Source organism: Periplaneta americana, chromosome 11 (genome assembly GCF_040183065.1).
Source record: "Periplaneta americana isolate PAMFEO1 chromosome 11, P.americana_PAMFEO1_priV1, whole genome shotgun sequence".
NCBI classification, from domain to species: domain Eukaryota; kingdom Metazoa; phylum Arthropoda; class Insecta; order Blattodea; family Blattidae; genus Periplaneta; species Periplaneta americana.
Genome location: NC_091127.1, coordinates 162,523,889 through 162,542,361, shown reverse-complemented (window position 1 = coordinate 162,542,361; position 18,473 = coordinate 162,523,889). Strand labels below are relative to the sequence as shown.

At 34.0% G+C, this 18,473-nt stretch overlaps 1 protein-coding gene across 3 annotated transcripts in view; it reads right to left on the bottom strand.

Moving 5' to 3' along the window:
* The window catches only part of LOC138709531 (esterase FE4-like), a 93,028-nt gene that overhangs the window by 61,210 nt on the left and 13,345 nt on the right, over positions 1–18,473 (bottom strand). For all 3 annotated transcript variants that reach the window (XM_069840359.1, XM_069840357.1, XM_069840358.1), the window contains exon 2: positions 3,350–3,499. In XM_069840359.1, coding sequence (XP_069696460.1) covers positions 3,350–3,499 — 150 coding nt within the window. The remainder of the gene's footprint in view (positions 1–3,349; positions 3,500–18,473) is intronic.

Below are 18,473 nucleotides of genomic sequence, written 5' to 3'. Positions count from 1 at the left end.
ATAATAATAATAATAATAATAATAATTATTATTATTATTATTATTATTATTATTTATTTAATCTGGCAGAGCTAAGGCCAGTAGGCCTTCTCTTCCGCCCAGCCAGACTCTAATTCTAATTGAATACAATTGCTTACAGATAAGAACACTTGTACATTTTGTAATGTTAAAACATATTAAAAAAAGTAGGCCTATATAAACCTTTATTGAGTTATATAAACTAGTATAATTCTGAGCCATTTTAAACATGTAATAAAATAACATTTAATAAACTTGTGATATGATAAAATAAACATGTAATACAATAGCACATTATAGTTGTGTCCTTGGGTGATATCAAACCAGTTTTTGTCAAATTGTATACCTGTTTTGAAGCTTAAGATATTAAGCGTTTAAACATTTAAAATTATTTTACTTAAAATATGGCTGTGATTGTCCACTAGTATTTCCAAGTTGAATTATAACCAACAAGTAAGTATCTTTGAAAAAGTACATGCATTAACATTCTACGACCATCTTCTGCGGATCTCTGAAAAAAGAACTAAAAAAGAGACTAGTAAAGTGCTTTGTGTGGAGTGTGGTATTGTATGGGGCAGAAACATGGACATTACGACGAAATGAAGAGAAACGACTAGAAGCATTTGAAATGTGGATATGGAGAAAAATGGAGCGTGTGAAGTGGACAGACACAATAAGAAATAAAGCTGTGTTGGAAGGAGTGGCGAAGAAAGAATGATGCTGAAACTGATCAGGAAGACGAAAAGGAATTGGTTGGGTCACTGGGTGAGAAGAAATTGCCTACTGAAGGATGCACTGGAAGGAATGGTGAACGGGAGAAGAGTTCGGGGTAGAAGAAGATATCAGATGATAGACGACATTAAGATATATGGATCATATACGGAGACTAAAGAGGAAGGCAGGAAATAAGAAAAGATTGGAGAAAGCTGGGTTTACAGTGAAAGATCTGCCGTTTGGTAGAACTCTATGAATGTCCTCATAATAAAAGATATAGGTCACCTCATATTATTTGCAGATGACACAAGTACAGTAATTACAGCCAATAACTCCAACACATTCCAATCTTCAACAGAGGAAATTCTCTTCAAAATATGTGACTGGTTCTCAGTCAATAAATTGGTATTAAATTGTAACTAAACTAAATAATTCAATTTAAATCCTGTCCAAATTCAACCTCGCAAATTTCTAGCGCAATAGTTAACAATAGATCCCTATTAGAAACAACAACAACAACAACCAAATTTCTTGGCTTAAAAATCGATAATGTACTAAACTGGAAAAATGATATTAAAGAAATTACCCCCAAACTAAATTCTGCTTGTTTTGCTATTAGATCTATGCAAAAGATAGTAAATATCAATACCTTAAAAATAATATACTTTTCATATTTCAACTCGGTAATGAGTTTTGGAATAATATTCTGGGGAAATTCCACAGATAGTAACAGTATATTTCTATTACAAAAAGAGTAATTAGAATAATAGTAGGTGCCAAATCTAAGGAATCGTGTAGGACTATTTTAAAAAAACTACAAATAATGCCCATGGCTTGTCAGTATATCTTTCATTAATAATCTTCCTCGTATGTAATCGTGAAAACTTTGTAACTAATTCAACAGTTCATAGCATAAATACACGTCAAAAAATGATTTTCATACTCCATCGGCAAGTCTATCATGCTATCAAAAAGGAGTGCGTTATATGGCAGTAAAAAATTTTAATAGCCTCCCTATGGATATAAAAAATGAAACTCAAAACTTAAGATTATTTAGGGCCAAATTAAAGAAGTACCTAATTTCTCACGCCTTCTATTCTGTAGGTGAATTCATGACATTCAATAACACTTCATGAAATTGATACTAAAACTTTGTATTGTACTAGTAGACTATATTGTAAATCTCGTCTGTATATATTTCATCTAGACTGTGACTATAAATTAAGACAAGTTTTTTTTTACTTGTTCCATATTCTAGCTGTAAGCAATGTATGAATACCATGGAATGTTATAAATACAATACAATACAATACAACAGTGGCGGCCGATGAGGTATTCTGGTGATGGTGTCGAAAATGAAAAAAAGGTTGTACGCAAATTACCCTAGTGAAACTGATTATTGCAGCTCACGTTTACATTATGTTAAATAAAACACGTTAATTAAACCAGCAACTTTACCAGGTGTGCAGTTAATAATGCATCTAGTAACAGTTATAATAACATTTCCGACACTTACAACGAAATTTACAGACACAATTAATCAAAACTTTCACAGTATTGTTAGTCAAATACAAATAACTTTGTAAAATTACTGGCAAAAATACACGAGATAAACAGTTATAAATAATAAACGAACACGTTTGCATTTTATTTAACAGGCCGATGAATCCAAGGCAGCGGCCTGAATAACACATGTTCATGTCCTACACAGATCTCATGTATCGTTAACAGAAGCATCAATACTATAGCAACAGTGTAGCGATATTTAGTTGCCGCAAAATAAAACAAATATTACACAACATTAACAAACAGTTTTACATAATATGAAAAAATATTTATCTTTCTAAAAAGAACCATGACTATCTCTGCATTCAGTATAGTTAAATGGATATTACTTTACACATTCAAATCCAAGTTACGTACATTAGTTTTGAATTGGCAACATTACATTAACATTTGGCGCGGAATTTTAACTTGCGTTTTCGTGCAGGTCTGCGGTTGATGGTTCCTTTCCTAACGTCTCCAACAACCCTGCCATCTAGCGAAATTTCTGCATTACTGTGCTCTAGCGGGCGGAATATTAACTACTGAGTCAAATTGAATTCGGCTCAAAGTCTGCTATAAGAAACGTATATAAACTAGAATCAGTAGCCTTTTGTACAGTGTTATATGGACGTAGGCAGTGCCACACAGAAGTGGCTCCAACGTTCGGAAAAACGCTGCAAGAGTGCGTCCCGATCTGTGCGCGCGCTCGGTCAGATGAAATACGAATAAAATGTGTAGAAATAAACTATTACAACTGTTTTTTAGGATATTATTTTTTGTTTCTTTCATTGGTGGTGCCATGGCACACTGGCACTACACCAAAAGCCGCCCCTGCAATACAATACATTGAATGGATGGACAAATTTAAGACACAACACGTTTGCGAATGGAGGCATGTCTCGTTTGCTAAACTATGAAAGTACTTAAAGGATCTAAGAATTTATAGTCATTACAATGCATTCAATGAGATAACATGGAAATAGTCGAGGTAATTAAAAAGAGTAGGAGGAAGAGAAAGAGAACACTTACTTGACCAGAAATTATGACCGACAATGTTCAATGTTGCTCTTACCCGAGGAGTGAAAACATTGAGATACAAGCAGTCCTCTCCTCCGAGTAAGGGTGTATTCGGGTCAGTTGACAGTCCGGGTCGTTGGATGCACATTGGGCCATCCTGCGTTGCATCAAGTATTCCCTTCCACGAATCTGGAGGTTGTGGTGGCTGTAAACGAAGTTTCAAAATTCATTTACACTTTGCTTTTGTATTTGAAAAATATTTGTAAACTAATCTTGTAACACTTCATAAGTCCACACCTGTGGAGTAACGGTCAGCGTGTCTGGCTGCGAAACCAGGTGGCCCGGGTTCGAATCCCGGTCGGGGCAAGTTACCTGGTTGAGGTTTTTTCCGGGGTTTTCCCTCAACCCAATATGAGCAAATGCTGGGTAACTTTCGGTGTTGGACCCCGGACTCATTTCACCGGCATTATCACCTTCATATCATTCAGACGCTAAATAACCTAGATGTTGATACAGCGTCGTAAAATAACCCAATAAAATAAAATAAATAAAACACTTTATAAGTGTCTCACAAACATTGTAAGAAACCAATAAAATTTACATTTTGATACCTCCATCAAGTTCAACAAATTAGATGGTGAAAGAATTGATTGTGCCATTAAATGACACAATGTCTCAGTTTACATACAGGTAGGGACATTGCTATACTATCGATATGAGTAAGTATCGATAATCGGAAAAGTCCTGACTACATTTACAATCAGATCTCATGTTTAACTGGGGGAGGTGTGACTACATAAATTCTTGTAACAAAGTAAGCAGAGCAGGTTTAGCGTGGCTAAGATTGGGGCCATGGAAGGGTAATAAAATTGTCAATGAAGGAGAGCGCCTTTGTCCGATTTGTAGAGAAAAGGACTCCTATAAACATATTATCTTACAGTGTGTCGAATTGGAACATGTACGGAGAAAATATCTACCACCCTCGATGCTAAGTCAGAATAGGAGTTCGCTTGCATGTCTTGACCTCATGGGGAATAGAGAATGGGAACAAAAGACTGGATTGTTCCTCTTGAAGGCGAGAAAGATTAGAACTTCAGCTGTTGAAGTTTGTGACACGATCTGAGGAAGGGATAACAGTATCTACCCAACTGTACACTTTTATGTTTGGTTTAGGTTAGGATTTATTATATAATATGTTTTGTGTGCCATTTTCATTTTAATATGTGTGTTCTTTTAGAGAGTAGTTGGATATGATCACAGGTGTGGTGGAACCTACAAAGTAGGACTTGTTTTAGATACAAAGCACGTACGGTCAGAAGACCCGTGCATTGGATTTTAGAGAAAATTATGATAATATAAATATCTGTATGTATAATATTACTAAATAAATCCATCTATCTACTAATTTACTTGCGGTACTGGCTATAATTGGATTCAATATCGAGTTTTCGATATTTTACTGGTATCGACAAAAAATAGCAGTATCGAATCATAAGCATTGAAAGGAGCAAGACGAATCGGATTTGTAGTTAATCATGCTTAAATGTTATGTTTTATTTAACGACGCTCGTAACTGCCGAGGTTATATCAGCGTCATCGGTGTACCGGGAATTTTGTCCCGCAGGAGTTCTTTCACATGCCAATAAATCTACTGATATGAGCCTGTCACATTTAAGCACACTTGAATACCATCGACCTGGCCCGGGATCGAACCTGCAACCTGGGGCATAAAAGGCCAGCGCTATACCAACTGCGCCAACCAGGCCGAGAGTTAATCATGGTAAGTTATTAAAAAGTATTTCTTAAGAAGAATTGTTCAAATAAAATGAAGTCAACAGAGTACTGAGTACTGAGAGTATAGTATACTATACTACTGGGTGTTCAGCTCAAAATGTGTCTTGGCTCGCTGTATGCCGTCATGTGGCTAGCTGATGAGCCTAGAGAATTCAATCTTCCTACACTTCCGCAGCTCAGGTGTATAATCTAAGAGGCAGAGAAGTTGGCTAGCAAGTACGGTGTTCATTCTGAAGAGTACGTACCGATACGTACGGTAACGCCGGTAGTGGCAGGAATGTGAACTGTTTGGAAATACGTACTGTCGGGATATGGGGAGAGGGTTAAGACGATTACTTACGTATTGGTTGACATTAACTTCGACGGTCAACATGGACACGGAGCATTTGATTTGTGTTGTGGAATGTTGCCGTACGCAACCGATGATAACAAATACCCTGCGTACGACTTGCCGGCGCAAAACACAGTTCGAAAGAGGTTATGGTAGCACACAGACTGTACAGATCGCCATCTGTTGCTACGACGTTCAAGTTATACCATACACGTTCTCAAGTTCAGATTGAAGAACGCCTTAAATAATATGCAACTTCTCTAACATATAAGTTGAAACTCGCTTCAAATCGGTGACCCAACAACAGTGACGTCATGACACACTTTGAAATGAACACCCAGTATACTCCATACATGATTACGATATAAGATGTATGTGCAGAGACCCAAAGTATAGTGTAATATACCTGAATTTGTGCCCTAACTGTAACCTGCAGAATTTTTCAGGATTTTACCTCATTTCAGTGACTTATTTTGAAGCATAGAATTATATTGAACTCTAAAAATAAAACAACTGTCTCAGGGCTTAGGAAGATACCAGTAGGTGTCAATTCTGTTGTAACATTGAGATGTTAAGCTCGATTCACATTATACGTCACATCAACGTCACGTCACGGACCAGCAGCGTTGCATCAAAACATTGTACAACGCATTTTATATGGTAGCATTCACATATACAGGCAACGGCACGGACCGTCTGGGATTGTCGAGGAGAATGTTTTGACGTGACGTGGACGGTTTGTTCTGCTAGACTCTAGCAGCACCGTTAAACATTAACATGTCGTAGCTCCTACGAGAGACAATCAATTGCACTGTAATTTTTAGGATTCATATATAAATGTCTAAGGAAAGCATAGAAAAAATTTGGAATCGAAGTATCTTTTGGACAGTGAGAAAAAAAATACTAACAGCGAAGTCACCCGTTCAAAATAGACATTGACACTCAAAATTGATAAGCGACAATTTGTTTTCACGTTACACGGGGAGTCAAAGCGAGAGAAATGTTTAGGAAGAATGGAAATTACTTTTAAAAGTGGCTGATATTCAAAACCTGTACCGGTTTACGAGTTATGGCGAGTTTAATGCGGGGGTTTGCGTGGCGGACTTTCTTATGCAGAGCGACAAGTTATGTCTGTTAGAACTGCGGATTCTCATAGAAATCATCGGTCTGATTCCAAATTTGTGTTCAAAATATTTCCATTGCTTAAGGTTTTCGAGTCAATTGTGAGTTTTGAAATGTAATTAAAATATTCCTAGTACAGTACATAAATAACATCTATGTTGACTAACCGCTACCATGGCATAATTTGAAATTGAGAAAAAAGAAAAGAAATAATTTATTATTGTATTACTGTCATTATTATTATTATTATTATTATTATTATTATTATTATTATTATTATTAGTGTAGGTGGAAGAGAAAGCAAAAGGACGTAATTCATTTGAATTTATCTGGCAGCGTTTTTACTCGTATTATTATTATGGTTGTGAAACTTGGACTCTCACTCTGAGAGAGGAACATAGGTTCAGGGTGTTTGAGAATAAGGTGCTAAGGAAAATATTTGGGGCTAAGCGGGATGAAGTTACAGGAGAATGGAGAAAGTTACACAACACAGAACTGCACGCATTGTATTCTTCACCTGACATAATTAGGAACATAAAATCGAGACGTTTGAGATGGGCAGGGCATGTAGCACGTATGGGCGAATCCAGAAATGCATATAGAGTGTTAGTTGGGAGACCGGAGGGAAAAAGACCTTTAGGGAGGCCGAGACGTAGATGGGAGGATAATATTAAAATGGATTTGAGGGAGGTGGGGTATGATGATAGAGACTGGATTAATCTTGCACAGGATAGGGACCGCTGGCGGGCTTATGTGAGGGCGGCAATGAACCTTCGGGTTCCTTAAAAGCCATTTGTAAGTAAGTATTATTATTATTATTATTATTATTATTATTATTATTATTATTATTATTATTATTATTATTAGTGTAGGTGGAAGAGAAAGCAAAAGGACGTAATTCATTTGAATTTATCTGGCAGCGTTTTTACTCGTATTATTATTATTATTATTATTATTATTATTATTATTATTATTATTATTATTATTAATTTCTCTCGCTTTAACCCCTAATCTAACTTAAAAAAAAAGCTTTTGCCGCTTATCAACTTTTGATATGTCAATATCTATTTTGAACGGGTGACGTTTCTCACTGTCCAAAAAAGATTTTGATTCCAAATTTTTCTTATGCTTTCCTTAGACATTTTTGTAATGAACCCTACAAATTACAGTGCAATTCATTGTCTCACATAAGAGTTAAGACATTTTTTGAGAGCATAAACTACTTATCTATTCTTGATGACGCCGGCAAACTGACGGTCACTTGTCGTTGAATGTGAATGAGTTTGCATTGGACGCGACGGTGACGGTGATGGTCCGTGACGATGTTCCGTATAATGTGAATCGAGCCTTATTCGCTTTTGTCGGTTTTGTAAGTTAATTTTTATTGAAAAGTGCGTATTTAAAATATTTCATTTTAATATTAAAGGTTTCTTTGCCAACTGTATCAGTGAACATTATTTTATCTAAGTAAAAATAACATTTCTCTTTAAATAACTTCACTGATACCAAGTATCGATAGTATTATTTCGATAATAATAATAATAATAATAATAATAATAATAATAATAATAATAATAATAATAATAATAATAATGATGATTTATTTTAGCTGGCAGGGTTAAGGCCGTAAGGCCTTCTCTTCCACACAACCAGCAAAAAGTGTATATACATATGCATGAACTTACAAAGAATTCAACAATTTGATTTAGATGAGAGTTACATGTATACAAGAGTTATTTACGAATTAAACAACAAAATACTATGAACTATTAATTAAACACTGAAATAAACTGGGTAGCAGAATTAAACTAAAATACATAGAATGTTAATATATTTCAAATTATATTAGATAATAGAAAGAGATTATTATGAGACAATTTTGAAAATGCAGCACAATCAGGATGATGTCTAAAGAAAAAAAGCAACAGTGTAGTCAGTAATATTTTAAATCAGTATGATTGGAGTGAAATGCTAATAAGGTTATCTTTTAAGCTGTTCTTAAAGGTGTTTGTTGTCTTGCAGCCCCTAATACTTTGTGACAAGGAATTCCATTGACGCGAGGTGGATATTGTAAAAGATGAGGAATAACAAGATGTTCTATGAAGAGGTATATTTAGCGTGCCACAGATAAGTGATCTGGTATTTACGTCGTGGTTAGAGTATAGATAAGAGAAACGAGACGAAAGGTAATTTGGTGTTGAGGTGTGCAGAATTCGAAAGAGTAAAGACAAAGAGTGTAAAGTTCTGCGTTCTTTAAGTCGGAGCCACGAGAGACTTGCGAAGGACGGTGATATGTGATCATATCGTCGGATGTTGCACACGTATCTGATGCACATATTCTGAGCTCGCTGTAACTTGACTGACAGTTCAGAACTTAGATCACTTAACAAAACGTCACAATAATCGAAGTGCGGCATTACTAGGGTTTGTACTAGGGTAAGTTTTAGTTGCTGGGGCAAGAAGTTTCTCAAGCGACTCAAAGAGTGAAAGGAGGAACAGATTTTCTTTATCGTTTCTTTAACTTGAAAATTCCAACTTAGATTATTATCAAAAAAGAAGCCAAGATTTTTTAAGACAGATGAATAAGGGATTAGCGTGTTGATAATATGGGAGAATCGATACCAAGTATCGCTTAAAATGCAATATCGCAACGTCCCTACATACAAGATATCCGAGAAGGAATGTAGGCTCAAAATATTTCAGTATACATAATGTAGTTCAGGTAAAAATACATCGACTTAGACTTATTGGGTGCTATTCATAGACATTTTGCTAGCCCGCGCTACGAGCGTGCTAAACTAGCCCCGGCTATCGACTGATTACTTGTACAGAATTCATATCATATCATATCGCTAACATTGGTATATGAATACGAAAAACGTTAGTACACTGATCATCCACCGGAAGCCCGCGCTAAGAATGTCTATGAATATGGCCCATTATATCTACGTCCGAAGTCTACGGCTGCAGAAATATCGACAGGGGAAAATGTTGTAATGTCTTGTTGTTAAGTGTTTGACGTGATTAATAGTAACATACACTTAAAAGTAGCATATTTCAAGCAGCTAATGTAAAATGCAACTTATCACACCTGACGTCGGAACTGTGCTGACTTATTACTAGCAGGTTGTATCTAAAACTTTGGAACACCGTAACTATGCGGTAGTAGTCTAACACTACAGTTAAAATAACCATTTCCCTCATGCAGACTGTACTGATGGAGTTTGTAAGCATAATATACATTTACAGTATTTCGTTTCTATGCTTATCCGGGTGTAAAAAGAAAAATCAACCGTGTCCTTACTCCAGACACTTCTGTGCTTTAATGTGAAAGTAAGCGGTCACACAAACACAAACATGAATACACTTGGGTCATTCCATGCAAAGAAGTATTTTTTTTTAAACCATAATGTCTCAAAAGTTAAAAATATTGTAGTAGGTTATTTTGTATGTTCTAAATATGAATTTCACGCAATATTATATTTATATCCTTCATAGTTTGGCAGCAATCAGCATTTAAAATATTGGTTTAACAAAGAACACGGTTTCATTCATTGAAGTTTTCTTATTATGTAAAGGAAGATGGAAAAATTATTTCAATGCAATTCGAAAAAAGAGAGCCTCGTTTATAAATGCCTTAAAATGAAAAAAATATATATAATTTTTTTAATAGTTACCCATCTAAAATAATTTAAAAAATATAGACCACAAAATGCAACTCATTTTTACAGACGAAAAAACATGTGTTTAATTCTTTAGCGTATATTGATTCCACTGTGAAAATTTCAGAATGTAGACTTAAATATCATGTCAGTTTTTAATAAAAATAAATCACCAGAACAAAGGAGCTCAGCAGATAGGCTCTCCCGTCGTACAGAATGTTGCGCGATCAAGGTCAGGGAGACGGTCGTTTGAGATTACTCATCGTTACGAAGTCTCGCGAACGCTGCGTCCGCCACACATAGCAAGCGATTTTCGACCGTAGGAACAAAGATTAATAATTTTATTAATTTAATTCTTCATAGGTTTTTTGAGATTATGTGATAAAACTTGGGAGATGGATTAGGAGTAAGATTTTCTTTAATAAGTACGAATAAAATTCGCATGAATTTAAATTGGTGCATTTTTCAATGAGGCGTTTTTATGAGCATGCCTCAATATTATTCGGATTAATCTTTAAGGTATTAAAATATGGTTATTCAGGTTTACAATGACGTCTGATTAGTTTCGATGACACTTCAAATAGGGCCGCCACGTTGCCCCGACGTTACAGTGTGAGATTTTTATTTGTGGGGAACTCTAAAAAATAATGTCTATAGGAATAATCCTCACAGCATAGATGAATTGAAGGCGAATGTAATAAGAGAGATTAGAAAAATTATCGAAGACGAACTTATTCGTGTGAATGATAATTTTATTAAAAGATGCCAGAAATGTGTGGATTCGGATGGTACTACGTAGGAAAATTCTCGTGTGTATGCTATTAATATACAAAGCGGAAGCTTACGGATAGACGATTCCCATAGGCAGGCCGCTTTCCTGGCCCCACCCGTAGGCGAACACTCTGTATAACTTTAACCTTCCATCATTAAGCACATATTTTAACAAGTTTTTTCTTAATTTTTCTTTTTTTTTTTTTTTAATTTCATCCAGCTGAATGCAACTGTTAGAAACAGATTCAGTATCTATCTGTCAATGTCATGATTGTTTTGAGTTCCATCTGGAAGATATTCAAGGAGCTGTTGTTTAAAATTGTGCAAAGTTGATTGTATGTCCGAAAAAACAAGCCAAGAATTTGTCATGTCATACGATACGCAGCTAAATTTTCTGTGACTTTTTTAATGCATTGGAATGAATAAATTTTCTTTTTGTCCAGTAATGTCTACCAGAAAACAAGTTTCCTTATAAATCCGTCGACTTTATCTCTGGCTGTTATGTTAACATCTTGACTTCACAAACTACTATTTCAAGTGTTCTGTTTAAAAAAATATATATATATCAGAAAGCAAGGCCAGTCTAAGAAGCCAAAAGAATTGAAATAGTATATCACGATACAAGGTTGGAAAGTGCTTTTTATAAAATCTAATGTACTTTACAAACGTGTAGGCTATTGTACAAAATTTGTTGCAAGTTCATATTTTTAAAATTGCAAATAAAATATAATACTATTGGCTTGTGTAGCAAATGCTGAAAATTAAGTTCATTATACGTTCAAATAAAAATTTTTCAGATTTATTTTCAATGAAGAATACCAGACATTTGGAAGTTATTTGCTTCCGTAGTAGTGAAACATACTCCCTCTGAATGTTTTTTTATGCCGAAAAACTTTTTCTTGAATGTAACCAACTTCAGTTTTTGAGTTTCAACTCGAAAACGCAAGTAACAATGTCAGGACGATCAATGGGTTTTTCATGTGGGAGTAAAGCAATAACTATTTCAGATCATTGTGGATGGAAGGTGAAAGTTAAAAAAAAGTTACAGTTGTAGGTTTGCTATGCTTTCGAACAATAGCTTGGTATAGATGCTGCATGTATTCCTTGAGATGTAGAGGGTAAAATCATTTTATTCTGCTAAGAGATTTTGCTGAAATGATCGGGAGGCTACATAATTTTGTAGGCTTCTTATTTTATCAGTAAGTACTACCTTTTCGTCTTTCCTTAGGAACTGTAATTTTTGCACTCTCTCGAGCAAATACTGAAGAGAATGACGTATAAAAATATCTACATCACACCGCCATTAAGTATATGAAAAAGGCTCAACCCCAATTGATTAATAACTATAAAAATATTTTATTTTTAATAACAATATTATTATCTTACATAAGTTTTGTAGTTATATATTTCCGCCAGTCAGTAAATTATAGAAATGAAAATATTCTCTACATCTACTTAACATAACCCTAAAACGTTTCACTTTCATATCATCAATATAGCATTAACATGTATAATTAATGAAAAATAGTCACATCACGGCATTAACTATAATATTTCATTTCCAATGGTAATAATGTCATCAAACCACCTCAAGTTTTGTAGATTTTAATATCCAATACACAGCTGTACTCATAAAATTACACACCGCAGAATCAGACCTGTAAATTATTTTTAGTAAGTCTCGAAGTTTTTAATAACCAATTTAATTTGAGCTCTAAATATGTCAGCAATCCTGCAGGTCATGGCCTTCGTGTAATAACCTATTGTTTATTGTAGTGTGTGTTTTGTTTTATACTAAAATGCAGTTAGTTCTCAAAACTGACGAAAGATGGATTTTGGAAGATAGGAAAATTATGTAGGAAAACTAACGCGTCACTGAAAGTTACTATTTTTCTGGAAATCCTTGAATGTCAAGCTTCAAAATGACGGGTCATTCATTAAAATCCGTTCAGCCGTTCTTTCATAATTTCCATTACCAGTTCAAATTATATATATAGATTTTGCATTGACAATTTAGAGCAATATTATTCCAAAGCCTTCGAAAAGCTGCACTGTAATGGTAACTAAGGGTCGAATTCATAGTCGTCACTTATAAAATGAGGAAACACTTAAGTAATAAGCATTTCCTTAGCACTTATTTCAGATCGTATTGCAGAGACGCTACTCATTCATATGCCCTGAGCATTCCCTTGACATCGAAAGAAATATGGCAACATGGCTAGACGTGAGCGCTTTCCTACATTCAATTGTTTTCCAGCGCCTTCAAATTGTTAAATCGGCATTACTGTCATACACAAATACAGAAGTAAATATTATAGAGCTAAAAATTATACAAGATGTCCAGAAAGCATTTTACAGAAAAGAAAGAAGTGAGCTAAGATAACTAGTTATGAAATATGGAGATATCGTCAAAAGTAAAAAAAAAAAAAAAAAAAAAAAAAAAATTGGTAATAATTGTTCTCTCCAAAAGAAGAAATTGACATGGAACAAAATTGCAGTTGAGTTTAATGCAAACTCCGGAAATATTCCTGTAAGTAAATCATTTTAATTTATTTTTCAGTTGTTTTTATGGTAAACAAAGTGGAAATGATATAATTATTCAATTTTAACAGCTTATTCCTTGGGTAGAATACAAACAAAAATGCAAATAACACTTTGTTGGGACGTGAATACTTTTCCAAAATAAAATGCCACTTAAATCTACCTCAAATGCTGCTGTATCATAAAATCTCAAGGCAACCAGTACTTTCAGCAGTGGCGAAATCGGTAAGCCTCATGGTTGTATTGTGAATTGAAATGAGAGACACCAGAATATCCACAACAGTGTTCTTGTCGAAACGGAATCTCCTCTTAAATTGTTGATCATTGTACATCTCTAAAGGGTTTTCCATATCTCTGATATATCTTTTGCTTGCCGAAACTCATTTTCATTTTAATTACAGAACTCAATAAATTAAATTAAATCATAATCATCATCTATTGTATACCGAATCAGCTGATTACAATGCATATAAGGAAACACTTGAGTAAGCTGACAAGCTGCCTTATTTGACTAAGTGTTCACTTTAGTGGGATTTATGAATTGGAATTTATTATAAGCAACTGCTTAAGTGTTTTCTTACGATAAGTGTTAACTATGAATTCGGCCCTTAGTAACAATAAGTGCACTGTAATGGGTCTATTTCAGTATAGTTTTGTTATGAAGAATGGTTTCCCTAGCAACAGGTTTTTGTGTGGTAATTCTAACTTTCAATGCGTAACAATAATATATGTGTAAATACAGTAAAATAACACGATCGTGCAAAAAACAGGATTATATTTTGCAATTTCTTGTCTTGGAGGTATCGACATATTACAAGTGGGGTGGTATCTACTGGTTTTGAGCAAAATTATCATTATTCATAATCTTACAGGCATTTATATTTTTCGAATGGGGTTAATAAATTACTGGTATGGTAATGGGGGGGGGGGGTCACAAACAAATGTCTCGCTCAAGATTGGGTCCCACCTTCAAAAAGTTTGGGAACCACTGCCATATTTGTTCTGAAACGTTTACTCATACAACTCCATATTGCGGCAGGCCAAGGCATAGTCCAGGCATGTCAATTGATGCCCAAAGGAGCAAGCGCGCGCTTTAGAGCCCAGGAGAGCCTGAGCGCTTTACAGCGGAAAGGAAAGAGACAGACAAAAGAGGTGGTATATGCCGCTTGGTCGAGCTATATTCAGGGATGGCCAGCACTGATTCAATAGATAAAGGGAAGAGAACTTATTAAAACTGTATCCATGTTAATTTTTAGATTTGCCTGAGAAGTATAAGTGCATTATAAGAATGTAAGTTTTAATTTTAATGCTCATTTTTCACAAGTTTGATTTTTTTATTCAAAAGAAATATTTTCTCAACTTTTCGTACAGAAAAGTGAAATTTTCAGATATAGGCCTAATTATTTAGTAGCCTTACAGAATGTTTTCGTACATCTAATATACCGTATATACGTATTACTGAAGATAGTGTATTGAAAATTTTGAAAATGTTCGCATGGAAATTGTTTGTAAGGAAATGAATTAACAAAGCAACTACTGTTACATCATAAGCAAAAGATGCGTGCCCATGTGTTGTAAAAATGTCAGCTCTACAGGTTCAGCAGATTTCGAGAAAATAATTTAATATTCTGATGATAGGAAGTTGCTCACAAATATCACCTTAAAAGCATAATGCGATAAGAGTTTTGTTATGTAATATTAGTTACACTTAAAACAGATACAGTACCTAGGTAACTTTGCTTTGTACCGTAATATTGTTTTGATTAGTTTATTGATTACTTTTGTAAGGCTAAAGATACCATCAATATAAATTCCAACTTATCAAATCATACTCAATCTCTTTCTTTGGAATATCACTTTCTTTATGAATGATGTGTTTCATCCACTTAATACAGTATAATATTATACTACTATGGAATTTAAGTGAATATTCCTTCTTAACTCTCTATTTTGTTATTAAGATTTAAAACACAAGTGCAATATTAAGAAATCAGTGTTAGTACTTTTGTTTTACAGACAATATAGATAATATTAAACAGAAAGAAGCCATATAAAAATAACGAATAAAATTTCACGTTTCGCTTGAAGTTTGTGCACCACTGTTTTCTTAATCCAACAGGTTGCTTATTCATATACACAACCCTTCCTCTTTCCATACTTAGCGCTTGCTGCCCGAGCACGACGTCAAGGTCAGAAAAATGCGCTTGCTTTGACATCACTGACCTAGTCGATCAAGCTAGCAAAGTAATTAATCATCTACATATTTTATTTATTGGTAATATCTATTATTATCTTCCTTTACCCATAAATTTATGAGTAAAATTTAAACCGCTTATGATAATAATTATGGTTGTTGTCATAACAGATGACTAGTGATATAGGTTATGTCTTAATAATAAGATTTAGAGTAACATAACATGACATAGAAGAATGGAAAATATACTGTACACGTGTAGCGTGAAGCACGTGCGACAAATGATTTACATGCTTGTAGTTACGGCAACGACATTATCACTTCCTCGTAGTTAGCAGCCTTCAACAACGTATACTTGCCGTTACAATTTTTACCTACTCAATTACGTTTTATTTTAGAGTTTACTCAGAGAAATAACATTTCAAAACATCTTGATGCAAAAGAACGAATACACGCGTGTACATCCTATTAGCGTGTGTTTTTTCTGGAGATAGATCTTCAAGGTTGTATCACAGTCTAGTATATAGAGTCAAGGAAGCTCAATACTTACTAAATACGCATCCATAGATAGTTGCTAACAAACAGGATCGCTACTATCGCCTCATCACAGATCCTTTCCCCAGCAGACGATAAAATGTATTATACTTTCAATATCGTATTCTTTCGAAAAAATTAATACTTTCCTTCCACTATTGAAATATGAAATACATAAGGTTTATATATAATTTTCATAAAGTATATATTATATTTTATAAACTCACCTTCCTGGATCTTTCGGAAGAAAGATAACTCTTACCTCTTTTTCTTACAATATTTATAGTACCACAAACGTCTTGTCCCATATTATTATTATTCAAATTATTGTATTTTAGTCATTTACAGTTATTACAACCGATAACGAACATTTCACAGTTTACACAACTTTTCACAACAAAGCGAAATACGGCACAGTCAATGCCTTTTCGATCTAGACCAGGCCGTAACATATGTTCGGGTTTTCTATTTCAGTGCATGGAGCTCAGTGAATTATTATATTACTAGCCGTACCCGTGCGCTCCGCTGCACCCGTTAGAAATAAATATAAAGTAATTATATAATTAAAATAGGACATTTGATGCAGGGAACATTCGTGTTTGATAGAAGGATAAATCGTTTATTATGTTACTTAATTTAAATTTAATAAAAAAATTAAAATGCGATCATTTTGATCCAGAGACACTCATTTGGTCATAAAAATTAGTTTAGGAAATACAGGAAACTAATATACAGAATAGCCTATCAAGTTTTCTGTGCATAAGAATCTATTTTAATCTTACCTGTCCTCGATTCACTCAGGAGTTACTGTGATAACATTATAGCATTATGTCCATCTAGAGAAACTACACTTTCCAATGGTGAATTAATAATTAATTATACAAATCGGTTAATTAAGCTTCTGATATTACTTCATAGAAACGCAGAAACATTATCTATAGGCTATCTTTCATAGCTTTCGATTGTTGCTGTCCAAGGCCCCTTATAGACGAATTCATTTGTTTTTTAATTCATTACACGGCCTTAGATGGCAGTTATTTTAATTTTAAAACTCATTTATCTCATTAAATATCAGTACTATCAAAATTTTTCAAAGAATAAAACTTATCGGAAATAATGTTTAAAGCAATTTTTATTATGCAACATTTTTCATAAAAATGAATAATAAGCGAGATATTTCGATTTATTTAATTCAGGCCCCCTTATAACCCGCCTTTTAAATAATGTATTTTGAATGCCATATAGCCTAAAATCTAAGTTACGACGAACTTAATTTATATTCCAATTTTCATGGAAATCCGTTCAGCCATTATCGCGTGAAAAGGTAACAAACATACAGACAGACAGACAGACAGACAGACAGACAGACAGACAGACAGAGATACAAACAAAAATTTCAAAAAAGCGATTTTCGTTTTCAGGGTGGTTAATTATATATGTTAGGACCAATTAGTTTTGGAAAATCGAAAATTACCAGAAAAATTTCGGCTACAGATTTATTATTAGTATAGATAACTTTATTGCGTATCATAGCTAAGTTTTATTTAGTGTGATGTATCCATAAGTTCCGTTTACTTCTTGTTGCATAATATGTTGCAGAAATAATGACAAAACTGTGTTATTTTAATGTGAAGAGAATGTTACGTGTTAACATAATCTGTTCGCATCAACATAGTTTAGAATTGAAGGTATTTTGAGGTTCAATAAAAACGAATTTATATTGTGATTTTAATTTAGCACATCTACCTCCCTTAATTGTAGACAGAGAATTTACCATACCACTCCTATAAAATTAGTTACGATTGTGTTACTTCGTCTCTAATGTAGTAGATAAATACAATAATTCAGTACTCAATTACAGTAATAAAATACAGACAAACAGAATGTGATGGGTGTCATACATGACATTATGTTTAATTATGATGTATAATTGCGAATATAGGAATATAAGTTAAATATAGTAAACATAACCTGTAATTTCCATATGACATAACATACATATGTAGTGGCAGGGCATTGGAGACCACTAAAATTAGACAGAAATGGGCAACTGGTACAGTAAACATAACCTATAATTTCAACATATCTAAATATTCGTGCAGTGCAACTGAAAATTATTGAATCGTGAATAAGTGAATGTACAAGAATTTCGCAATATTTAATCGAAATAAAGGTAGGTATTACACATACGAACAACGTAATTTTCACACCAAAATAATATTACACCTTA